The sequence below is a fragment of the Neolamprologus brichardi genome, chromosome 9 (assembly GCF_056152115.1).
Source record: "Neolamprologus brichardi isolate AB-2024 chromosome 9, ASM5615211v1, whole genome shotgun sequence".
NCBI classification, from domain to species: Eukaryota; Metazoa; Chordata; class Actinopteri; order Cichliformes; family Cichlidae; genus Neolamprologus; species Neolamprologus brichardi.
This window is the reverse complement of record NC_142112.1, coordinates 26986310-27013351: the sequence shown is the minus strand read 5'-3', so window position 1 is coordinate 27013351 and position 27042 is coordinate 26986310. Positions and strand designations below refer to the sequence as shown.

Genomic DNA, 27042 nt, shown 5'->3' with positions numbered 1-27042 from the left:
GCGGGAGTCTGACGGAGGAGGAAGACAGGACGCCTCCACCTCCGCCAGGCCCCCCGAAAACCAGCCAGCCAGACACTGGACCAAGGTCAGAAGCTATTAGTGAACACACAACACGCTGGTGACAAGACAGCCATGACAAGAACAGCAGCACTGTAGAGGGTGCAGTTTCTGGATGGAGGAAGACATAATGTAGAAGGGGGAAAAAAGGGGCAATAAAAAGCAACTAATTAGATTAGAGGCACAAAGAGGCGGATGCCGGGCCTCCGCTGGATGGCGCAGCAGGGTCAGGAGGGTCTGGGCAGACGAACTGGAATAAGACATTTGATAGGCTAGCCTAAGCTTCCCGCTGCCATGGATCAGTATGTACTGCCTCTCCTTTCCCCTGCCTGGGCTGATGTAACTCACTGGAGTGGCAAATTACACCAGACCTACAGCTGTAGCCCGACATTATGATTAATTTGATCAGTAATTTCTCCTGTTTTTCATTTTAATCGCCGAGACCATTCTGCTGTGGCAGGTCTTTCAGATCTAATTAAGATCAATTCCGGTGTAACAGACTTGGCGCGCCTTTACCCCGTCAAATCCCTGAGCTCTCCGGGCGTGGAGAAAACCCGCAGCTCTAATCAATCAACTTCCAGCAAAATCCAGCGGGCTCCCACAATCAGCCCATTAACGCACTTAAGCAAATTTCATAATCTTCCTCTGTCTATTTGTCATCACTGTGGTGGCTATTTCAGGCAGCTCCAGGCTGCCTCTGACTGCACTCTGCATGTTGGGGAGCTGCAGACAGAGTGTGTGAAAGGTGTAGGAAGGTAAATTCTCCCTTCATTTAACCACATTAGCTTCACTAATATACGTTTAAAACACCGACTCGAGGGGGTTCGGTCTGCTGCCGTACGATTTGTAGTCTAATACGAGTATTAATGAGCTAATTAATGAAATTTGACTCACAAATTAAAAAATGCGAAACCCTCAAAAACATCAGGGATGTAATGAAGGCTTAGGATTTCTTCTCTGCGAGTTTACAAAGAATATCACACACCTCCCATGAGAAGAGAATTACAATGGGACATTAATTGGAACATAATGAGTGTTTGTCTCTCTGCGGCGCTGCGCAGTCTTTTCTGCAAATAGTTGAATGGCTGAGTGATTCTACTTGTTTGAATAATGACGGTAGGAAATAGGGGTGTTATCTGCAAAATGCTCATTGTATTATGGTAATTATGACTCCACTTTACTGCACACACTGGTTCCTCTGGGTAAAACACAGAAACACCAGAAATGCCCTTCTGTGCTGTTCATTAAAACATACAAAAGCACGATCGGGGTGACGCCGCTCACGTGCGCATGTGAAAGTCTCCACTCGGGGAATTGCATTGAATTTAAAAACTTCTGTAAATGAACCAGAGATGTGGGACCGAAAATCCAATCACTGACCCAAGCGGCGGAGGGAGGCGGAGCTGCTGTTTAAATCCTATTGCAGCCATGAGAGGGTGCTGAGGCCGCGGCCTGTCCTTCAGAGAGCCCCTCCCTGTGTGACCCACTCCTTGAAAATCCCAGCAATGACCCAGAGAAACTAAACCTTTTATGGCCATTTTGCTTCTTCTTCTACACACCCACACTCACACACACACACACTATAATCCTATTTGATGAGGCAATATCTTAATGATACCTGATGTGGCCCCTCTGGCCCCCTCAAAGAAGGTCTGTCCTCAGCCATCGTAATCAGCAACCCTGCTTCCTTTACAGAAACACCACCTCGATAAAGCTCGGGAACTCAGACACGCAGTGAGCTTGTTTCGAAATAACAATGGTTCTGCTGCTTTTGTTTAGATTCTTGGAAATTTAACCAAGTGGTGGTTTCCTAGCAAATTAAAGCTTAAGAGAGTATCTGTTACTTAAGGTGTTTACACACTGTCTGATGCAAGCTTAATGTGTGGTTCTGTATGTTGGTCAGGAGCTCTTGTATCCACAGTCAGACCGGACAGCCTGTTTGGCGCGATGTAGCGGCCAGCCTTTGGAGCCCATTAAATCCAGAGGCTGTTTTTCCTGCTGAGTCTCACTAGGCCGTGACAGGGCCGGAGAGGGCTGCGAGGGGAAACAAATAGCCCAACTCATCCTGGCCATAAAGAAGCTTGCACCACAACCCAATAAGGGTCTGACGCTGATGAATGTGACCAGGGACAGAAAGGCGACCCTGGCCAGTCTCCACCAGAAATGAAACCACAGGGATATAAAATAGGTTATTATCGTCACACAGTGACAGGCAGACGGACAGAAGGGCAGAGATGGATGGACAGACAAAGTGACTAAAAAGGAGGTTGAGTGGGAAGAGCAGCAAAGATTAAAGGACTGATTACGACTGGAAAGCCTAAGGATAGATAACCTCAGAATCCCTCCTCGATCTGCAGCAGCAGGATACGATTAATGCGTCTCGCCTGGCTGTAAGGTTGGATGTGCTCAAGTGCGTCAAGGCTTCAATAAAAACATGCATATTCTAATAGGTCCACGTGGACACCACTTGATAAAGATCATCTGCAGACAAACAATCGAGCGCCGAGTATACAGCTGCTGGTAAAGGCTACAATGATGCGATTCACATGCACATGTCAGCTCGTGAAGCACTTTTCTTTTTAAAAAGAAACACTTCCTGGCCTTACTGCAAGATCAGTGAGCAGAGCTATTGTTACTATGGTTGACGTAGATAATCTGTATTAATAAAAAGAACAAATTATTGGGCAACGGCAGTGACATGATAATAAATACGTTTTAACTCTGTTCTGATGTAATTTAAAATAGCCTTTAAATATTTACATTCTAAACCAAAACAGAACTAATAAAGACCAAAAATGAAACCTCAATCCACATAAATATAAGAGTACTGATGTAGGTGAACAGGTTGGATTAAACTAATCAGAAGTGCCAAATCCACTTTAGATCTACCCTCAGTCATACCAGTTGGCAACCCCCTGGCAACCTCTAGAGACAAGGACAAATGTATATTCCCTGAATGGTTGGCGAGTGGTTGCTGTCGCTGGATTAAATAAATCACAAAGAAAGTGTGGCACCAAAAACCTCCTTATGATTGTTTTGGTTACTAGAAGATTGATTTAGTTTGCAAGGAAGATGCCAACTTGCCAACTTCGCCTTCAAAGTAAAAGCTCAGTTTTTTTAAAACATGCTAGTTTAAGTGGTTTTCCATTTCCAGTTTGTTAGAGAGACTTTGCAGACGAGTCACCATCTTACATGTGCATCTGCTAGCGGCCAAAGCAATCACAAGGAGGATTTTGGTGCTGCACCTTCTTTGTGATTTATTTAATCTAACGACACCAACCACTCGCCTATGTCTTTGACACTGCATATGTCTTTAAGACCGATTTTGCCTAGTGACACCAAGTGGCCTACACCAACCACTCATTAATTGTCAGGGAGTACACATTTTTTACGTATCTGGGGCTTAGCAATTAATTTTCCAGCAACCTCCAGCCAAAAATCCAAATAGAGTGTGCTGAATTAGAAGTTGTTTTAGAGAGAGGAGAAGCTGGACCTGTGCTTTTCTACAAATACATGTTAGTTTGTGGACTCACGGGCAAAGGCATGGGTGGAGTGACGGGTGACGGGAGGCTGCGGGCCGGAGACTGGTTGGGTCGGTGCGGCGGGGACTGCTGCGGCTGCCCGGAGGTGGAGGAGCAGGTGGAGGCTGGAGACGGGACGGAGGTCTGCTGCTGCTGCTGGCTGGGTGGGGTCATGTGATGCTGGGATGACAGCTGGTTCTGGTTATGGGAGTGAGACTGTTGGTGATGGTGGTGCTGCTGTTGCTGCTGCTGATGTTGCTGTTGCTGCTGCTGCTGTTGTTGCTGCTGCTGGTGGTGGTGGTGCTGTATCTGTTGGAGCTGCTGCAGGTGCTGGAGCTGGGAGTTCAGTGATGAGGTAGCTGTTGATGAAAGGACAGGAGTTTGATTCTTCGTAGTGTCTGAGCGACACGCCGAAGAAGTGTTTCAGTACATAAACAAGAGGCCTTCATTATCTGAAGAATATTTTCACACCAAAGACAGAAACACATGCACACATAGAGTGTGGGATGCATAGGGTAAACAGTGAAAGACAGATGTAAATTGCATGGAGCCACAACAAGGTCCTCCTGGGTTTTTATCCTGCATGATGGAGTCACTGAATTCAATTTAGCTAGTTGGAGGACAAAGCTATCAAGCCTGACTGATATAATTGCTCTCCGGAGCCAAAAGTCATCATTGTCACTCGGAGAAAGAAAGAATCTTTGGTTTAATGGCTCAAAATCTCATAAGAAAGAGACATCCATCTTCTCTGTAAGAGTTCAGAAATAAACCCATTAACTAATTGGATCCAATAATAGCGTGCCATTAGAACGTAATTCCAACATTTAAATGCTTATAAATTTTTATGCTGTTTAAAAAAAAATCAGTTAACACTCAAGCTGCAGCCACACCAGACATGCAGATACTACCAAGTACCCTGAGAGCACACCTGACATAAAACAAATGTAAAAACATGTTGGTGCGACCGCTGTGCAGTTCATTCCAAACACCCGAATACACAACTTGGTGGATCTTCTGTCATTTCGCACACACAAACACACACTTTATGTTTGAATGTCAGACGAAAGCCACGGCACAACACAGACAACGAATGATTCCTACTAAAGGAATCAACCGTAACGCCATATGTGCGAAATGGGCTAAAAACAACAACATCTAAGCTGACCTTCACACCCTAAACAGAAGAAAGGACAAACTGAGTTTACACACAGATGTGATGGATAGAAGAGACTTTTTAAAACCTGTGTATGTCTGAACATGTTGACAGTTCAACCGCTTAAAAACAACAAATCTCAACTTTACATATCAGAACATTGCTACACTTGACTTCCAGCAGACTGTTCATGTGTGTTTTTGCTGTGGATTGCTCAGTGATGCTACACAGCCTTAGACAGAAAAGAAAAGAGTGAAATCAACATTTGACTGTTTCTGTGCTGTAAAAGATAATTTGGGTTTATTGGAGACAGGACTGATCTGTATGGAGATATTTCATCTAGCTTTTTACAGTGTAGTGCACAATAAAAAGACATTTCTGGCCTATGTAATTGTTTCCACAGTTAAAGTTACTTTCAGCTGCTCACTTATTCAGAAGGGGGTGACCACAGCAGGTAGCTCTGCATGTTTGATTTGCCCTTCTTAACACAACCCACAAAAGAGTTTGTTTCTCCTCCCAAAATTGAATTCAGCCTCATTTGCTTGTTAGGCAAAAGTGTAAACCACTGCACTATAGAGCCGCTTCAGTTCTTAAAAAAAGGCAAAAAATAATCCTAAAACCTACAACTTCTTTGGATGGAAAGTAGACTCTGATCTTTCAGTACTAGCATTTCATTTCCATTCAATTCAGTTTATTTACAAATCCCAACAACAGTAGCCTCAAAGTGCTTAAAACATCCAGAAAAATGAAAATGTAAAAAGTGAAGAAGAAAAACACCCTTCAATCATGCTATGAGTGTTGATGTTACATAGTTTGCCCACCAGAGGGCACTCTACAATATGTCTCTGGGTTGCAACAACCACGACAGGCAGTTGATTCAAGAACTATTGGACGGTGGTAAACGAATAGTCCACGAGTTGTTGTAACAGCAAAATTAGTTTTTAAACTGCACTGTCGTTATCTTAGACTACACTAATAACTTAATGCACATAATTCTGCGATGTGTCTCTGAAAGAAAAAAATATCGGAATTTTAAATCACCAAATATCGGTATCGGTCTTTCAAATCTCATTCACTAAAAAGCAAGGTAATTATGCTGAGTAAAGCATATGCTCTCTAAACAAGCTAAATTAACAAGTTTTGTGAAAAATACAAAATTAACTACCTTTGCCTCTTTTAAGTCAAATGTTCTTGCTTTAAAACTAAAAATCCACAAACTAGGGTGTAAACTGTGATGTCATTCTGAATAACATATAAAGTGTCGCAGATAATGTATTTATATTATATTAACATACACGGCCGAACTAAGCTAAGCTAAATATTTACAGTGTTTATACCACAAAGGCCCTGATAACAAACACTGGTTCAGAAAAATGACTTGTGAACATCTATTGATAATACGGCCCAGCAATTGTGAAAACATCGTAGACAAGCTTGTACACACACCGAATCAATGCACTTAAATTATTTAAGTATGCTTGTCTCATAAAAGATGAATAAAACATCAGGGCAGACAAGTCTTTGATTAGCGTGGTCACTTCGTCTCCAGGACAGGCACAGATGAACATTTGATGAAGATCAGATCATCCTCCTCTTTCCTCACTCTGCAGAAGCCCAGCCAAAGAGAGCCGGCATCTCTCGGCCAGTAAACAGCACACTTTTACATTTCTTCTACCTCCTGACACATTGACACCTCTCTCACACCCCCACCATGAATTATATATCATCTGTGCAAACGGCAAGAGTCCAATTCGCACTTGAAATGTTGGGGCAAGTTGTCTAGCAAGCGCTGAGCCCCTGACAGGACCGGCTCTTTTCCTTTGCAACTTCACAACGACAAAATGTTGAGCCCCATTTAAAGATGGAATAAAAGGGAACAAAGACGGAGAAAACAAAAGGGGGGCAAAATGAGATTTCTGTCAAAAAATTATCGAAACCAGGCGAAGATCAAAGACGATTGAAGAATTTCCTCCAGCGCCAACCATTACGCCAAGGAACACGAGGCACAACAAAAGAATATGAAGCAGAAGAAAACAAATACAGAGGGAATATGGAAGAAGCCCCATGTGGCCTTATTATAAGGGCTACACTGCAGGTAACTATATTCTTTAACAGCAGTGCTTTATAAATTCTGTCATCTTGTTAAGACTGTCAGGACCACTGACCCTCCCTTCCTCTCTAACTGGGCAACTGGCATTTTGAAGCTCATTCTTTTAACCACAGCTGTCTGATTGCTTTGGTTGAGCACATAATCCAAACAGCTTGTCTCAGCTAATTGTTTGTGCTCCTTCCTCCAGCAGACACAGGGCCGAGGATGAGAGCGGGAGCTTCACTTGTGATGGAGAGAGGGCAAAAGGGTGCCGGGATCCTATAGAGCTCATTATATCTCCCACTGTCTCTTTGTTGTGTTTCATATTCACTAGTTCTCGTCTGCTGCGATGCAGTCAGCGCTCCCACTTAGTCATCGCGCCTGAGGGGTGGAAGAGCAAGGGTCTCACTTTCAGTGTTGTCACAACTTGCCTATGTTAATGTTTCTAATGAGGAATGAGCCAGATCATGCGACGCAATGATCAGATGCAAACGCAACTCAATTTTAAACTTTTAACAACAATCATTTGGGACTCCGAGACACCAGCGCTGAGAAGTCTCAGGCCTTCAACCTCAGCGCTTTGAGAAACTGCCTGCCATCTCTCTTTCAGAGCTTCTTCTTTTTCTTTTTTTTTTTCGCTTTAGTGCCACAGCAGAAATCAACTGTTATCTCTGACTGTCCTGGCCCAGGCTTGTGAAGTAGTGGAGGACGAAGCGAGACTGATTGTCAGAGGTCGAAAGGCTAGGTCAAAGCCGGCTCGTTCGTCAGACAAAATGCTATTTTTGTTTCCTGTGCGGTTGAGTAGTGGGGTGGGAGGGCGGGCAGTCTGCTCTCTCATTACCAGCGCTATCTCAGTAGTCACTGCCAACCCACCTATTACAGCACTTTTCTCTCTGGGGCTGATTCAAGCTCCTTGTTTTCCTCCCGATGTACAACACCTGCCTTTGTAACTATTTCCCTTGAATTGCCTTATACACCCTTTGCCTGTGTGCTTGTTTGTGCATATGTAAATGAGTCTGGCTACCTGTTGGTATCGTGTCATCCTAACATCCACAGTGCATTTTTCGAGTTAAATGAAATATGAAAAAATCTGTTGATGCATTTAGCCTTTCTGAAAAGCGAAAAATAGGTGGTCGTCATGTTATAGCGCTTAGAAAAGACCCGGGCAAGGCCAGCATGAAGAGTGATTGCAGGGTCATAGCAATCACATCTACACAAAGGGACTTTGACTATCATTCGTTCTATCAAACCGCTCGTGATCTGTGTTGCATAAAGTACGGACAGAAGGAGTCGGAGACGATGATCTCATGTTGGAGCCGTTAAAAAGGAAACGATAGTTCACAAAGCTTGGACAGAATGTACTGAGTTTCAGGACTGAATAAAATCTAATGGTACCTTTTGTATATTCATGCATGCGCACTGGCTTTCATATGCATCTCTTCCTTTAAAGCCAAGAAAAAGTTTTTCATCTAGCTGCTTATACACTGCTGCACTATCTGGATGTCTTTAGCCTCACTTAGGAGAGGAGTGCAGTAAATTAAGAGCTAATCAGAAGCTACAGAGGAGCCTTTCGAGGTTGATGAAATTGTCCTATGTGATCCACTCTGTATTTTTAGGAACTGCTCTCGTCTCTAAACACGGCTGTCATTCTCCGACGAGAGAGGTGAGGGGGGGACAAACAAGCTCCCCATTACTGCTCTGCCTCACGTTCCTCTATGGGAGTCCATAAACCACTGTCTCAATTGCCTTTTCAGTGAGTCACACTGATAATTACTCCACTGGAGGTAAGGAGATTTAGACTCTATGAGATCTGGTAATTATCAAGGTGGTCAAGGGAAGGTCATTTTTTACTCTGTGGATTAGATCGGCGCGCTCGCACACTGATGAAGGGGATAACATCGCTGTTTCTGCTCTCATTTCCTTTGCGAAATGTTAACTTTTAGTTCACTTTCATAACACTGATTACGCGACAAGGTAATTATTTCTATCACTGGTCATTCTGTCTGTCTTTTTTTTAATTCAAAAATGATTTATTAAAATGCAGAAAGATGAAAAGAAAGAAAGAAAGCGGCATCAGAGGTGGAGCATTTAGTATTAACCTGATAAATGACAAAAGGCATGAATTTGTGTAAAAAATTGACACAGTTTAGCACAGGAAACATTTATTTTTGTTTCCTAAAGACCATACTGGTGAGATAAGCAAACAATAGAGGTCAGTTATCTTAAACTTTCTGCATTTAGTACACATGCTAGAATATTTTATAGCTTTTTCTGGAAATACTTTCTTTTGTTTCATAAAGCATTCATTTGGTGCCCACTGAGTTCGAAATGAAAATCTGACTTGCATAAAACAATCCACTTATCATAACTATCATACTAACATTTAAATTCACCTACATCGATCTAATTTTCTGACAATGGACCACTGCTTGCATGAAACACGATACATTATAAATATTGCGTCAACTGTTTTACTCTGACTTGAGCTTTAATATACAGACCTGCATCGCTGAATCAAGTAGAAATTAGACTTACATTTACTATTTATGAATAAAGAAATAATGGATCATTTCTGAGGATCATTGCTTCCTTTTTTAATAAGTAGCACAGACTCATTACAATAATTCACCTTAAAATTTATTAACACAAGGGTTGGTTTTAATCAGTTTTTTAAGACACTGCAGGCTGGATTGAGATGGCCCGCAGGCTGTATTTTGCCCGTGTGTGGTTTGCAGCATATCTGGTTCAGTTTTGGTAGAAACACTTAGACCAGGAGTGTCGGTGTTTAAACCGTGGGCCACATACACCCATAAACTCTGATCTTAAATGTGCCGAACCAGCTAAACTCCCCTTTGTGTCAGTGTATAGATGTTTAGGTAAACGTTTAGTTTAGCAGTGCACTTTCAGCAGTGTGTCTCAGTTTTTCTACATGATCAAGAAATGCTGCTGTAGTAAAGAAAGAAATCTGCCAGCATGACTCTTTGGACTTAAATTGTTAGAAATTCACATGTAAAATTACAGGAAGAGTTCATTACCCCTAAAACCTCCTATTTATTTTTCCCACTGTAGTCTCATTGTAAAAATATGAAATGTATATAGTAAATAGTGAAAACATGAATTTTTATGTCGTTGAATTATTTATCGATCATTTAATTGCTTTGGTTTAGTATGAATGGCCACTGGGAAGGTCTTTATTAGTGGGAAAAGCTGTAAAACTTATGAAAATACAGTTAAAACTTCAAAAATTTATTCAGTACCTTCCTTCACTTGTTCTAAAGCACATCCAGTGGGCCGAATAGAGTCTTAGCCAGGCCAATTCTGGCCCCTGGACTTTATGTTTGATACCCTTGATTTAGACTGTCAAATAAAGGCAGCAATACTGAAAATACTTCAATACTAGCTCTGTATTAAAAAGTAAAAGTATGAAATACTTAATACTTCATAGTTTATACCTCATACAGTGGAAACTATGATAACAATGCTAATTAAAGTTTTATATATTAATTCTTTGTTGTTGTCTAGATCTCTAATGTCTGCTGATCAATACTTGTTGGCTGTACCTAGATCCAACTTAAAGAAAAAGGTGACGGTGCTTTTGAGTTTGCGGACCCCGGTGGACACCGTTGACACCTTTAATAATAAACTTTAATAATAAAATAATAAGTTGCAAACTGCTTGTCAAAGTTGTTCAGTGCGTTTGTACATGTTGCTGCTAAAGTGAAGGTTTTTCTTTCAGAAAACACTACAATTTTTCCATGCAGCAACCAGCTGGCATTAATAATGTCTCTTTCCTTGAGTAAAGAAATTACGAATCATCGAGTGGCCCATTTAGTCTTAAAGGCCATGAAACGCAACAATCTAGTTTGGTATTTTGGCAAAAAAAATGGAAATAATCAAGTGAAGTATCTCATATTTGTGCCTAAATCCCTGAAATAAAAGTTAAGCTAGAGTTAGAAAGAAAAAGGCTTAGAAAAACAAACACACGTTCTCACTCAGAGCTTCTTTTTTTACAGCTTGCAACATATTTGTGTTACATTCTTTCACCGGCGAGTGCATACAGCTGGTAATCACGTTAAGGGGATGGAGAATAGATACCTGCGTTGGCAACGGCTGGAATGAACACGTGGAAAATGAAACGTTAAAGGAGCTCGAGAACTACTGAATAAAAACATTACTCAGAGAGCCACAGCAGGCAATATCAGCATTTCAGCTGCAGGAGGAACTCAGCGACTACAAAAAAGAAAGAGAGAGAAAAAAAATATAGGTAGTTAAGATTTGAGCGGAGTCGCAGTTACAGGATTTTGGAGAGTAAACCACATCGCTTGTAGGGATCCAGAGATAATGCTTTCACTTTGTGATGCAAGGCAATATCAAGCAGTGTTGCAGGATTCTCACTCTGGGGGAAGCATTTCAAAGAATCAAATCCTCTCCATGGAGTTGTTACACATACAAGAAAATCCCCGTGTGCTCGATAACGTTGCCCTTTTGGTGTTGCTTACGCTTTGTTATTGATTTCCAAAGTGTGGTCCGGGAACCTCTGGGGGGGTCCCGACAAAGTTCCAGGAGGTCCCAAGCAAAAAGAGAGAGACCGAGTTTATTTTCCCTCTGATTTCAATCCTTAAGATTTTTATTTTTTCATTTTTGTGCAGTGATCTTACAGGTGAGGGTTTTTAAAGATTAAACCAAAGCGACTAATTAGTTTGAAAGTTTCTTAAATTAAGTGGCAAACTTTCTGCACTAATCCTGGTTTCAAACATTTTTTATAGCTGTCTCATTAAAATCTCTTTGAATAAATAAAATAAATACTTTATTTTGTCTAAGCAACTATAACGGCTTCATTTATGACCAAACCTTCACATTCTGAGATATTTTCAGGCTCCATTCAAACACACTCCACATAAACAGTATGTAATGCAGTGAAACCCAGTATGGGGTCTCCTGCTTTTGTCCTTCAAAGTCCAGAAGGTGTTGAGCCCCCCCCCCACCCGCGCTCCCCCTTCCTGAAAAGAGCCTGTCTGCCTGGCAGGACAGACCGGGTTATTACAGCGTGTTCATGGTCCCATCATGTGTCGTCAGACCAAAGCGGAGGCCGCGAGTAAAAGCCTCATGCAAAATTTATGTTCATGCGGCTGTTTCAGTGGGTGGAAAAATCAATATTGCGGGCCTGATGCACGGAGATGACTGAGTGCTCTCTGACTGACAGTAAAAGCTGAGAGAGATTGAGGGGCTGCATTTACTGCTCTAGAAATGGAGTGGAGTAGAGTCGCCCTAATAGTCTAGTTCACCTTAAATTTGAATTTCATTGTGGATTATTTTGGTAACAACTTGAATACTGAGGGGTTGAAGAATTACTCCATTAGATTAAAAAGAGGACTAAGCAGGATTGTTTCCAAATCGTCTCGAGCACATCTTGCATCGTGACTTCTGAGCAGCTACAGTATTGTATATTACGGGGTTATTAAGCCTTCCCTTCCTTCCCAACTTACACAGATATAAAAATGATTGTAGAATAATCAAAAGACAATGTGGGTATGAGGAGGACATCACAGGGCTTTTGTTCTGCGCTGCTTCGCTTACATATGCTTTTGATAACGTGCCACATACCCACAGTGCATTTGGGGAGGAATGTGAGAAGAGAGCGAAAAGAAAGTGAGAAAAAGAAATTCAGTGGGATGAAATAACCCCAAACAATGGGATTTGCTTTCCATTCTTCTGCCTCCATCTTCTGTCTTTAATTATTCCCTTTGGTTGTCTGAGGGAGCGTGTAAGCACTTTCACACAGCACAACATGCCCAGCAGCACAACACTGTCTGCCTTAGTGATGTGGAGACTTCTGAGTGACACTGAGCCTCTTGTGATTATTAATGCTGTTTAATACAACACAGAGCAGCCACTATGACTGAGGGAAAAAACAGATTTCAAAATGCATGCATTCAAAATGCAATGTGAATAGAATTATGTACTACATGAGCACTGAGCACTTGAGATACCCCCCCCCCCCCCTTTTTTTTTTGTCTTTTCCTTGCTACATAAACAATGTGTACACCGCAAAATGAAGGCTAATGTTTTGTAGATGCAACGATAACAAGCGGCCCAGTGTGCTTTCTTTTTGCACACAGCATTTAATGGAACCACAGCTGATCCTGGTGGGATCCTTTGTGCCGGTTTAGTAGTTTCTTCCTGAATCGCATATGAGATATTTGAGAGCCCAGAACGATGTATGATGAATGAAGTAGCATGCTACTTATACGCTTATCGTGCTCACTGACTAGCAACAGGTTCAGCAAAGGGCAGCGGCAGTAAATGAAATTCCGCACCAGGACAATATATCATCAAAAGAAATGTATGCACCCGAAACTTACAAGCCTTCTTCGGATGCGGACAAGGTGCCTGACGGGGTTGGGGGAAGGGAGAGGCGGAGGGTATAGTAAGGAGAAAAAGAGAGGGGGGTGGCTGAAGAGAAAAGAGGGGAGGGTTTTTCTTTTTTTCCTGGATGGGTGAAGAGCAAAGCAATGGGAAGCAGCAGCAGCAGATTTTGTTGAATCAGTTCTATTTCCATACTGGCTGATCTGTGTCTTTTAACCATTTCACTGCAGCTGGAAAATGAAAGTACCAGGGCTAATTTCACAGTGAGAGCTCACTGAACAAAACCCCCCACGGTCTGTGGCAAAAGGTGCTAAGTCTACTTTGTCATTGTGAATTACGGCAGTGTAATTCAGGAAACAGCCTTGTGCATGACAGAGAAGAGTAGGAAAAAATGTCCAGAGGAAAAAGAGAAAAAAAATGCAAGAAAAGCCTTTTTTTCCCCCTCCCCTCTATACCCTCACATGTACTTAGTGAGTCTTTCTTATGATCTGTAAGTATCAGATACCTCTCTCCAAACATGCCGTCCTGTACTGATGCCACGGGATCCATCTGTGATGTGTCTGCAGTTAGTCCAGGAATAGCACCCGCGGGACTTGCGCACTCCTCAGGCCTCCTGCGGGACCTTTTAAGCTGCATTGATACTGATAAAAGCCCCCACAAATCTGGCCCCAAGATACCTCAGCCATTAATTAAGGTAATTAGGCCCTGGTCAGCAATTAGTAACCACAGATAGCTTTTAGCTGGTGAGGGGTTTGGTTCCACACCATCTGCTGACAAATGTCACCACGGACTCTTTGGTTTCACACGCGGGGAACCGGAGAGCTGTGTTTAAAAGTGACCTCTGTGTGATCCAGACTCCCACAGCTCCTCTACTGCCGCCGCCGCCGCTGCCGCTGCAGGAGGATCACTTTGTTTGTTCTTCTCTCAGGTTTTTTGCTTCTTTTCTCTTTCAAACACGAAAGAGCGAGCTCTATGAAAATCCATACATGTTGTACACGGTCAGAGCGGGAACAGGAAACGTTCACTGCACAAGTTATTGAACAAAATTAAAACGTCTGGGCCCAGTGTAAGGAGTATTGATCAGCGCGTAATGCTACATTGATTTGCTAGTATTATTAAGTCCATTATAGATCTGTTTTGATAACATTTTACTTTATATTATAATGTTATGTGCATATGTACTTACTGTGAGTCAATTATGCAGATAGGTATAAAACATAACAGTGACAACACAAATACCTTTGGAAATCATTAAGAAAAAGCAGAATAGACCTGCTGAATAAATCTGGGAGAAACATTTGTGCCCTTTCTATTAATATCAAAACACAGCAGCGTGCATGCTTCATCCGGTGGCACAGGTATGTGATATAAGGCACCCTGACTGATAAAAAGCAGGCTGAACACACAAGTTCAACCTCAGAGGACACATCACGCAATAACTCACATTATTGGGGAATGGGAAATAAAGGATGCCGCTGTGCTGCTTTACACAATTCCACATTTGAAGCAATCGGTGATAACACCATTTTCATTCTAGTTCAGTCCCATAAAATTACCATTAACATTACAACTCATGCAGAACACAGATAAATGTAAAATGTCACCCAGTTCTGCCAGGCAGGACTTCCAGTTCCACAAGATTACCATCTCTGTCTGCTCTCTCCCACTGCACCTTGTCTAATATTTCATTTACAACATTTCATAAGTTCATTTTCCCCTCACTGACCATGTAAATCACAAATCAATTTTCATTTAAAATGCTTGACTACAGATTGTTGCTGAAAGCTCCTGAATTGCGCCTCAGCAATATGGCAGACCTTTAGCAAATCTTTCGGAAGCGGTGTGGTCAGAGGAGGGAGGCTAAAAGTGAGATGTAATTTCCACAAAACAACTCTGGGGCCGAGTGGTCAAGGCATTTACTGGAAAGACTTTACAAGTGCTGAAATGCCACGAAAACAATGTATTGTAATTTATACCCCATTCAATATTCCCTCATTTAACTGGTCCACTCGATGGGAACGATTAAAACAGATGAACTCTATTGATTGTGCATAATTGTTTGGAATATTAATCAACATGCGCAGCTATCATGGTGTAAGATGATTTCATTGAGAGTGTTAGGATTAGATAATTGAGATTTTATTCAAAAACGGTTAATTTGGCTAAATGAAGCCAGCAGTGTGGCTGTTTCACATTTAGAAACTTAATTACAGCAGCTAGTGGGTAATCTCTTTTAGCTCCGGAGCTCGGGGAATAGCGAATAGCCGGATTGCTCCACGTGTTTTTGATTATTCACATAACTGGAAGCTAATTTCAGAATTTGCCATCTAGAAATTCCGCCTCCTAATTCGGAAAACGATCCTCTCCTAATCCACGCCGCTTTATTGCCACCCTGAGTAAAATCCATTAAAATGAATGCATCACACTGCCTGCACACACAGCGCAGACGGACACTGTGCGATGGTGAGCGACCGCCTTGTAGACTGTGTGTTTATGGCAGGTGGTTTTGCAAAGAGCCTCCCTCAGTGTTTACCAGTGAGGGCAGATGTCAGGGTTTGCTGTGGAGGAGCAGACACAGCCACATCTGATTAACAATATTATTGTCCTCCTCCACACCGCCATAAAGACTCATCCCCTCCCCTCTCCCCTCCTCTCCAAGCCTCCCCCTTTTTTCTTTCCTTTCTTTCTATTTCGGGCTCTGGCAGCGTGCTGTCCTGTGGCATGGCTGAACCAGAGTGACACCGCCACCATCCATAGAAACAAAAAACGAGCCAAGAGCCAGAAGGTTAACAGACACACACACACACAAAACAACAGTTTCTTACCAGACACAAAACACAGAAATGTCTGGGGATGCATACATAAAAAAATTTCATACTGTATATTCAAGAAACACAGAGGATCGTTGTCTTTTTAAGCAATTATGGAAAATATGTAACTTGAATACAGAACAAATGATTAGCATGGCTGCAACAAGTGAAGCAGCAGGAGGTGAAATTTACTTACATCTCAGCTTGAAAACAGACATCAGAGTCTAAATGAGCCTCATGGGAGAGAGCGAGTGTGTGTGTTTATATGTGCATCAAACCCGCGTGGTTGATCCTAACCCTCTTAATGCTCTGCTGTTTGTTATGATTGGCGATTTTTTTCCCCCCTCTTTTCTCCTTTCTGTCGCCAAACTGTCACGAAGGCACTAACCCGGCACGTTTCGGAGCTTCTTATTGAAGACAAACAATAAAGCACTGGCAGATATCAATGGCAGAGATGAGAACTCGGGTGCCATATCTGCTGGGACTGGCTGGCGAACCTGCCTCTGCCTGCGCTTCATCTCCAGCAGCACCTCTCACTCTCAATTATTTGGCTGCTGTCACAACAAATCAATCAAATTACCGCTCCAGGACTGTGTGCAGCTGCTCCTATTGCACCGCTAGTTGCATTAGCTTTGAAATGTATGAGGTCTACATTTTATCACTGTTATTTATTTAATGCGGCTCTCTCCCCTGCGAGTCATCTTACAACCACAGCAAAGTTAAATCATTAAAGGACGACGTGGAATACATACTGCTCGAGAACACTTCAAATTAAACAGTGATAAGGGAGAAGGGATGGGTTTAGCCTCTATTGTGTTAAGATGGCAGATGCGGGTGAGGAAGTGTGGACCGCTTGCGCGTGGCGCTTCCTAATGCACTCTTCTACTGGCTGAATGTGCCCACAAACAGCAGCGGCTCGTTTCTTTTCTCTTCTCCCCCCTCCAAAATGATTTGAAACATACACAAGAGAAAAGCAGCCGCACAATGAACGGCTGCTGTGTTTGTAACAAGCCCAAAAAGAATATCTGAAACTCTCCGGCTCTGCTAATGTAATGGCTAAAGGGACACGGAGGCATTCCCACAGAGGACAGAGGAGGCAGAGGTAGTCAGCGGCCCGGCCCGGTGAGCTAACCTCTTAAAGGAGCAGCAGTCAGCTGAGGCAGAAGAGATGCAATCTGACATGTCTAACTAGTGTGGAAACATTTGGCTCTTCCCCCCCAGGAGCCCACCCTTTGGTGGTGTAATGAGCAGAGTGATTTCCCTAATTTGTATCACGGCAAAACCCACAACCTGCGAACGACACCGCTGAGCGTTTTCATCAAAACGGCAGACATGCCTTTGATTGGCGCTGACACGGGGTCTCATTACTGCAGGTGAGTGGGATGCCGACCTTTATCAGGAAGCTTGAGTGCTGTTTTGTGTTTCCTGCGGACGAGTACAGAGGAACAATGCTCTCACCTCACCATTAGAACTCGGCTCTCTGATGTGATGTGCTCCCTGGCTTTCTGCTGAGAGCAAATAAGATGGGATATGCTTATTAATATGAAAGCGCTCCGGTAAACTAGCTTCTTGCATTACCTTTGAGTGAGTCGTAGAGGAGAGGAGTAGACAGATGAGACTTTGTTCTGCTTCCTCCCAATGAGCATTACATGTATAGAGCTTTGAAACAACTAGTTTTACAAGTATGGTAATCATGCTTTGCTTGTTATGAAGTAAAGGCCTATTAAAAATGCAGCAGAAAGGTAGCGTCATATTCAAGACCAGAAATCTGCAGATGTCTGCATCAGTCGTGCATACTTAGATCTGAAATTGTGAAAATCATGTATGATTTTCTTTTCTTTTTATTCCTATCAGCCGTCATATTTACAGACCTCTAGCATGACCCAACCTAGTTTTTGCCTCTGTGAAGTCAGCTAGAATTGTGTGCACTCTGTCACAAAAGATAACTTTCTCCCTTGTTTAGTTTCATTGGGGATTTGTTTTTACTGCATGTTTGCAGGCATAAATCATTCTGACAAATAACCAGTTACACTGGTGCTTGTGTTTACTGAGTCTGCCACAAGATGCTGCTCAGTTTTATTTAAGCAACTGCTCCAACTTTATAGCACAACCCCATTACAGTGATAGTTATTCATCACAGTCTGAGAGAGCTGCCCTCCTAAAGCTAGTACAAGTCCAGTCGGTTCCCTTCTGTCAACATTTATTCTCACAGAGCCAGCTTTGATTAGCCTGATCAAAAACGCTGCGGTTACTGTTTCTCTTCTTACTTCATTTCCCTCATTAAAGGTTAATATAAAAATGCAAAAAGTGCATGCACTGAAATCCCTCATTTCATGTAATATAGCTAGTGAAACATGACACCCTGACAATGTACAGAGATTTAATGTATCTAATATCCTCTGTCCTAAACCGCCCACTCCACAAGACAAACAGCCTTATTAGTTGGTCATTAGCTGCCTCATTACATTTAAATACAGCCATTGGCTGGGCTCCTCCCAGAGTCTCATTACTGTGCCTCACTGTTGTCTTCTGTCTGATCTGACACTAATTAGCGAGCAGTGTGAACGCTGTAAACTACACTCGCTCCCGAAGTCGTGAAATGAGCCGACTGCTCCCTGGCGACAGTGCGGCATCGTATTATATGTGTGATTAATCAGGCCTGGAGGGTCTGGGAGGGGGAGCGAGGGGGACACGGGGGCAGAGGCCAGAGCTGCAGTTGTCTGACAGAGGTGCTGTGCCAGCAGGCCTCATTCAGCGGAGCTGTGATGAACTCAGACAGGGGAGAGTGGAGGAGCGCAGCGTGGCTAGAGGGGCCCGGACACAGTCAAGACATTTAGCTTCACTCGTGACTTGTGTCACTTTCTCTCCACGGAGGTCCCTTCAATGAATCCCCTTCAGATAAGAGGACGTGCGAACAGGCAGTCTGTCAGTCTGCACGCTTAAAAAAAGATCTGCCACAGAGGCATTTCTCCACAACAGTTTTTTTCCCCCCTCTGTCTCTCTCTTTGTGTCTCTGATGGCTGTAGAATTTTATCAGGACATTGGACTCAGATTCTTTGTTGGTTTGTTTGGCAGTGGACAATATGGATGACTGAGAGGTGTTTGTTTTGGTGTTCTGACACCCTGACAATGTGTTTGTCGATCAGTTCATCGGATCGCTGAAGCCTCTGGGTTGTCCCTCACGCACCACGAGGAAGATGTGTTGAAGTGTGAGTCAGACGGGCCTGCTGGGCCCATTATCGTCCACTACTGACGGATACATTGAAGGGCTCGCTGGATAGATGCGGGTTTATTAAAAGCTCTGCCTACAGCGATGGCTGCTGTTATTTATGCATGTTTGTGTCCATTAGGCCTCTACCTCCACATTTCCTCACTCAGGGCATCTGTCCATCCATTTCCCCCACATGAAGCGAGACTTCCCTGCACTTTGTGCTGCACTGGCATTATTGTAATCTCCCTCCTAAAAACACACTGCTTTACATGTAGCCTGGCATCTTTTTACATTAGTGCGGCTCTCTCATCTAAGATTTATGACTGACGGTTTCCCCATCCATCCCTCAATCTAATGGTATAAAAGAGACAATGTTTTAAACATTAAAATGAAAACCATTTACAACTATGATCAAAAGAGAACACTTGGGCATTAAAGTTTAAAAGGCAAGGATAAGTACAGCCATGTGGATGGACAGATGAGGTGGAAAAGAGATAAAAAAAAGTGAAGTACAGTGCACTCTTATGCACAGGAAAGAGGCATAAAGTGCTTCTGTGCTGCACTGCAAAACGCTGACCTGTAATTAATATGGTTGGTTCCTCTGGGCAAGTTGAGGATAGCTGCTTTTTGGGATCTAAACCCCTCAAGGACTCTTACCTGGCCGAGACCTCTAAAGCATTTTGTTGGGGAAAAACATTGTTCAGTGGCTTAAAATGAATGCGCACAAAACTCTTACTTGTTTTATGTATTACTAATAATTCCCGAATCGTCTGCTCTACACGAATACGAGGCAATAACAATTCCTGAGAGTAGCTGGGTCATTTTTCTGCAGCTTCTTGTCTACAGCTCCCTTTTTCTCACCTTGCAGGTTCTGGAGGGGGAGCGTCATGATGCCCCCCGCAGCAGCAGCAGCCACCAGGCTCTGGATGTTGGCGGTGGGCAGGGAGAGCACCAGGCCCTGCTGCCCGCCCAGGTGCCCGCCTGCGTTGAAAGGAATGAGGATGGGCTGGTTCAGGCCTGGCGCCGCCCCGGACATCACGCCACCTACCGCGTTAGCCAGTTGCTGCGCCACCAGGAGAGACTGAAGAGGGCACACATAAAAACACACACACACACACACACATAACATCGTAGGTCAGATAATCGCAGATGCTTTTCTTTAAAATGTTATAAAAGTGAGGTTTAATACATCAATTCGATATATTTCTATGTTTGTGCGAAATAAATTGCGTTTATGATCTTATTACTTTCAGTAATTTCAGATTTTACACACACACACCCACACAGACACAGACACCAATGAAAGTCTGCGTGAATATTATAAACTTACATCAGTATTTTGATTAAAGTTGCAACTTTAAGCTATAGTTTTTTATTTAGACCCACTTTAGAAGACACTAATGCCAAAAATGATTTCATAAAGCAAACAGTAAAACATTTAGTGTGATATGGTTAAACGTATTGTTAAGACACAGAACTGTGCTAAAATCTTGAGGCCCTTGTTTCTTTAGATTTTGCTTCCCAGGTGTCAGACTTCCATGTCATCATGTCATCCTTTGAAATCAATGAAAGGATGTCAGGAGAAAAGCACAGAGTGTCTATAGCTATCTGTAAAACACGGTGGAGGCTCTGTCATGGCTTGAGGCTGCAGTGGTGTTGGAGATCTTGTCTAAACCGATAGAATTATGAACAACGAAAAGTATCATCTGATTTTGATATACCATCCAGTACTATCTGGAAAGCATCTGATTGGCAACAGATTCATTTTTCAGCACGACAATGACCCCAAAGAGTCATGGACCGGCCTCCCCAGAGCTCGGACTTATTGAAGCAGCATGGGATCATCTTTACAGAGAACAAACTGGAGCTAACATCCCAAGTAGAGCTTTGAAGCCTATTTAGAAATTACAATAACAGCTGCCTAAGAAAGTTCAGACTGTGTTGTCACACCAAATATGCAGTTTTAAGCTTGACTCTGTTTTTTACCTTATATACTACATTTCCATGTATATTTGAATGTGTTTCAATAAATTACTGCACCTATTTCCCAGAAAATAAAGACTCTGCATATTAAGTGATGAACATACGCGCCATTTTAAAATCCTGACATGCTTAATGGAGACAAGTGCAGCAGATGTTCCTTGACTTCATAACCAATCAGTGTGTTTTGATGAATGCAGCTGTTTTGCAGCTGAAAGCTGTGCTGCTTTGCTGTGTCACAGGCTGACAGTCAAAACACACTGCTGTTGGTACTGACAGAAATCAAACCCCATCTTTGTGAAAGAGCTGTGATTTTTTTCCTTTCACAGAAATGCAGTGATTCATGTTTCATCCCACTGAACAAATCCCTGGTACCACGGAATAATGTGCTTGAAATACACAGTTGTTTTTTTTTATAACGTAGCAGTACTTTGCCCTTTTGATGAGTGATATAACACATCACTTTCGTCTCTTCATGTATCCATTCATTCATATTAGTTAAAGTGGAATCGCTGCAGTCATACCCATAGAAAAAAAGATAAGTTATCACAAGTATCGCTCTGAGATATTTTGCACACTTGAAGCTCTCTTCAAATGTATTTTCCGAGGAAGTGGGGCTGGGAAAAATACACCTACACATTTATCGTCGAGAGTTTTGAGCCCAAAGTAGGAAGGTTTGTGCCATGGCTCTACGAATACACACAAAATTACACATTAATTTGGATTTATTCTCATTAAGCATTGATTAAAATTGGACCGAAGACAGTTAAACGTGGAATTTGAGTTGTTTGGGAGTCAAATAATAAAAGCGCGTTGTCACTTTGTGTTGTGTCCCCAACAAAGCAGGCTGCTTTGGACATTAGTAGGTGAGTCTGGGCGCGCTGTGGTGCGACTTTAAGTTCACAAAGCTTTAACTCCAATTGTCAGCTATCTGCTTGTGTTTTGCATGGTGCGTCTGCAGCTTGCACAGGATGCAGAACGAGCTGACTGGTGTGAAGCGAGCCCACCCTGCTCTCGAGCCTGGTGCTCATAGGTGACAGGCGTGTCACTGTGATAACCTTGTGTGGTGCATAACGCCCGCTCCCACTCCGACGTACATGTGATCGCAGTTTAAGAGGTACAAGGTCACGTCGGTTTAAAGCCAAAAAGCATGGCTAAAATATCCGCACTAAGAGACAAATGAACACCAGTTTGTGTTTCTGAGCCGTTAAAAGGATGAAAAAAAAAGAGAAAAGCTTGTAGAGGTGAACGCTGCTGGCAGGAGTTTTCACACGCACGCTGTAAAGGATTCCTCTTTCTCAACATTTGCTTTGATACGCAGCAACAGTGCATAGCATATGACAAACTGACGCTTCTGACAGCATTCGAAATGACATTTGCCATTAACTTTAAAAAATGAATTAATAATTCGGGAGCTCAAAGAATCCTCAAAGGACACTAACAAAGGCGACGCGTTTGTTAGCTGCAAGTGACACGTGTTTAATCTCGGTTTTTTAACTCAATTTAATCTCAAATCGAAGCGGCGCATAATCAAAGACGCTCTTTGAACATTTCATCTCTGAATCAAACAAAATGAGATTGCCAGGCTTGACAGTAAAGACAGCCTCACATGGAAGGGAATAACATTAAAAGACAATTCTGCAATTATCAGATGTAGCCCTGATTTATTTATCATTACTGGCAGCTCTGGAGAAGCAGACAGCTGTTAGGCACAGAGGCAGCGCTGAAGAGAAAGCACTGTGGAGATTCTTTAAAGCAAGAGTGAGCTCTGGGTGTTTAGGCTGTTTGTTGCGCCAGTTTAAGCCTGATTATGATCTTCATCTGCCGTGCGAGGGCTGCATATGTGCGTGTCAAAATCTGAGATGAGAAAGAAGTTAGCGAGAACATAATTAGCTCAGCTTTGCAGCCACGCAGCGAGCGAATCCCCCGCGTCGCTTATCCGGATTTTACAGGCTGTTCACCCTCTGCCTTTTCACCTGATCCTCTCACTCGTCCTCTCCATAGGTGCTGCTGGAAAGCTGCTGTACAGTGCTTGGCAGACCTGACAGCTGAGTGTTGAGAAGTGGTCTCCCAGGGGCCGCACAGGCGCACGGACTGGGTGTGTGTGTTCGGCTCTGGAAGGGGAAGCAGCCCCACTCAGGACTCGATGTGGTACCCAGCCTCTCTGCCCATCAGGGGAGAATAGGCCCTTCTATCTGCTTGGCAGCTCTGGCACTGAGAAATTGCCCATAATCACCCAGATAGCAGACTTTTGTCATCCTAACTGCGAGTGGGAAACAGAAGGAAGGTAGATTCATGTTGGGTAAACTACCATCGGATAATGGTTGTTCGAACAATATCCGGCTCTGGAGCGAGAATCTATCAAAACATATTGATCCTGGAACAAGAGAATTGGGTATGGCATGCGGAGCGCCTTTGTTTCTGAAAAGTGTTAGCTTCACAGAGACTGTACTGACAGCATTAATATATTAGATGGTGACTGTTGAGAGCCGCCTGCTGAGGCTCAGACTGTAACTGCTGCCTGCTTGAGAAGCTTTCTTTCCCCTGTTTATTCTTCTGTTTATTTCTTATCTAATAGTAAAACAGCAGATTTGACCAGGGAGGGTATGTTATCAGATGTATGTTATCCTTTTAATTAAGGACATTTTTTATCGCCACTTACGCAGACTGACTCTTTCACTCGAGATTCCTCACCCTGCAAACCTTCCCAACAGACCTGAATTGCTCTCCCAACGTCTCATGTTTCCTCTTTTGTCTCTCCTGATGAGGACTGACTGTCATTGACTAACACTGAGTGCAGGGAGAATGGCCTTATTAAAGCGGGTGGAGGAAACCTGACACTCTGCGAGTGTGCATGTGTGTTGAGCGGTGACATTGAGCAACGCTAATGAGATAGATGTTCATTAAACATCGCAGAGCCACCAGGCCAATAAATCCAATCAAATAGGACAATGCCTGATTGAGCTATTAACAAGGCTGCAGGCTCAGGCTCTTTGCTCCCAACGTTGTTTTGACAGGCCCTGTATTGTCAGCTCATTAGTGCCACAACTCAATAACATTTGAAGATGATGTGTGCTGATTAAATACGTCACAATTTCACAATTTTGCTGAAAAGAATTCAGAGGATTCAGCTCAGGCGTGTTTCAGTCACCACGTGCACTGAGATAATAAGACTCAATCTCAATCTGGGTGTGTAATCCAAGTACGCATAACTAAAAGACCTGTGACTCTGATGAAAGTTGGTATACTTAAGAAAATAAAAGCGTGCCTTATAAAATAGATAGAAAGACATTATTGGCCACGGAAATTGTCCCGCTTATTAAAAATACAAAGAAAATAGATCAATTAATTTAAAAAAGGATCATTTTTAGAGACTCTGAGTCTAATTAAAGCTGCCAAGGACGTAGAGTTATCGCTTATCCGCTGAGCTGGTTCCTTTTGAGAACAGGCTTGAGGACTGAACAGTACACAGCATAATGTAGCAGAAGTTTTAGGCTTCATCTTTCAAACTGTTAATGAATTTCTTGCAGCAGCTCCTCCTACAGCCTCTGACATCATCAGCACCAGCGGCAAAAAAATGAGTGGAAATGTATAGAACTGGTTGGAAATTTGGCACCGCAATTGTAAAAACAGTAAAACTTTAATACAGCAAAAATAAAGCCTTCAGCGTCTAACTAGAAGAAATGGGTAGTTTTTTTTCTGTACTTCTGTAAGTTATCTAAGGTACCATACATATGCTTCATGCCTAATTCTTTATAATATTTAATTAAAGTGCAGTCAGTCAGTAAAAACTAATGAAACAGTCAAGATGGGGGAGACATTTGAGCGTTTAACTCTAGCAAACAATAACTAAAGATCTCTCTTTTTTTTAAAGCATTGTGTCTGGATTATTTAATTAAACTGGATGATTTCAAGAACAATTAACATTTGAAGGAAGGTTCTCAGGGGGGTTAAATATGTTCTTTGTGCATTTGAAGAGCCTCGTTTACCTTTTTTTTTGTCAGCGTATTTCCTGATACTACTTCACCAAATGCCAGAAAAGTGCAAATGCCTTTACTTTTATTTGTCTAATATCTTATTAGTTTTCCTTTAATTAAATCCTACCTACAGTCTGTCAGCTTTATGAGAAATCCAACTTATTTAGCTGAGTATCCCGGCTTGCATCGTGTAAATGTCTTTAACTTTTAAGGTAATAAAGGTTTTCATCAAGCTCGTGTTCAGATTTATGTGTATCTTCTCACTCACCTGTGGACCCATTGGGTATGCTGGGTGAGTCTGGCCCAGCTGACTCTGCTCGGAGGGACTGCTGCTGGCGTCAGACTGAACCGATCCGTCACGAGCTCCTGAAAGAGCAACAGGCAGAGAGAGCCATGTAGCAGAGTCCAAAGAAACAGGGAACAAAACAAACAAACAAAAAATGAAATCCACCTGAGATAGAGGCAGGCTGGGTAAGTAGATAAATGCACAGCACACGGCGCACTGCGATGTTACAACATAGAGTCTCGTACAGAACAGAAGAGGGCAGCTGGGGAAGGGGGGGGGGGGGGGGAGTGGAATTTGTATTTAAGTGCTTTATCAATAACCGCTGTAGCACTGAATAAATTACCAACCAGCGGAGAGGCTCATTGATGGGGGATGATGCATACTGGCGGGTCCCCGATGGCCTAGATTACCGATGAGAGATAGAGCTCCACCACAAATGCAGGGGCCACATTATTCAGCCATTTACATCACTGAGTATCACTCATCTAAACCCACCACCACCCCCTCTGGGCCTGCAGCTATGAGACACAATTAGACCTGTTTGCTATGAGGGCAGAGTGGAGCGGAGCAGACAGGGACATGATAATAAGCTTGCTGATGGCTGCAGGGAAAATAAAGGGCACCAATGATTGGTTATCGAAGCAATCCCTATCTGAGAGAATCTCCCAGCAGTCCTCTGAGTGTGGACTGCTCTAAAAGGTCCAAAAGGCTGATTTGACCCTCACCCTTTGACCCTGATGATATGGAGATCATGTGATGCCTTATTATTGACACAAAGACTTAAGGGCACTTCTTGAAAAATCTTAAATGATCCTAAATATTTACTATCATACTCTGGCGATTTAAAAAGAAAAAAACAAAACAAAACGAAAGACCCTGCAGTAAAAATCAGGATAAAGTGCAGCAAGAAGTGCGGATTTTACAATTACACGATCTTAAAAACAACATCAAAGAAGCTGACAAACACCTGATAAACAAGGCCCAACACACACAGTAACCTTCTATTGATTTTTATGAGAAGACTTCAAATATGAGAGTTGAAAAGAAGCAGTTTCATGGTTCAGAGGATTAATGTGTTTTGAATAAGTTGGTTAAAGTGAACGTGTAGCGCTGCAGAAATGTAATCTTGCAAAACTATTACAAACAAGGTCCCTCACTTTCTTACAGTCTTCCTGTCAATACAGTAGATTTCTACTCATAGATTAATCTTATTGATGGCACGTTTTATAATATTAACCTTAACCTGAGTGAACAAAGCTGCCTCTGATTGACCTTCAAGCTCTTATCCGAGGTATTTGAGAGTTCTATTTGGAGACATCTTTATCAAGTGATGGTTCTTAGAAGATTTTTCTTTTTCTTTTTTACATTGTATAATCATTTGAAGAAAGAAAATGTCATCAGCGTGACATCCTGTCCTTTCCTTTTCAGCTCTGATTGATTTTTATGTAAAGGACATTTTTTTGTCTCTTTTTACAAAGTTTAGTTAGTTTAGTAATTTCTAAAAACTATGGGAAATGTGCGCGCTTCCCCTGAGTACCATGTGTGCAGATAATTAATACGTGATTTTTTTAAAGTTAAAAGTTTCTTATAAA

At 42.5% G+C, this 27042-nt stretch overlaps 1 protein-coding gene across 2 annotated transcripts in view; it reads right to left on the bottom strand.

Annotated features, from left to right (window-relative positions):
- The window catches only part of pou6f2 (POU class 6 homeobox 2), a 72457-nt gene that overhangs the window by 28119 nt on the left and 17296 nt on the right, over positions 1–27042 (bottom strand). For both annotated transcript variants that reach the window (XM_006795004.3, XM_035909599.2), the window contains exons 3-5: positions 25433–25530; positions 20069–20288; positions 3591–3937 (exon numbers count right to left, since the gene is read on the bottom strand). In XM_006795004.3, the coding sequence (XP_006795067.1) occupies positions 3591–3937; positions 20069–20288; positions 25433–25530 (665 nt within the window). The remainder of the gene's footprint in view (positions 1–3590; positions 3938–20068; positions 20289–25432; positions 25531–27042) is intronic.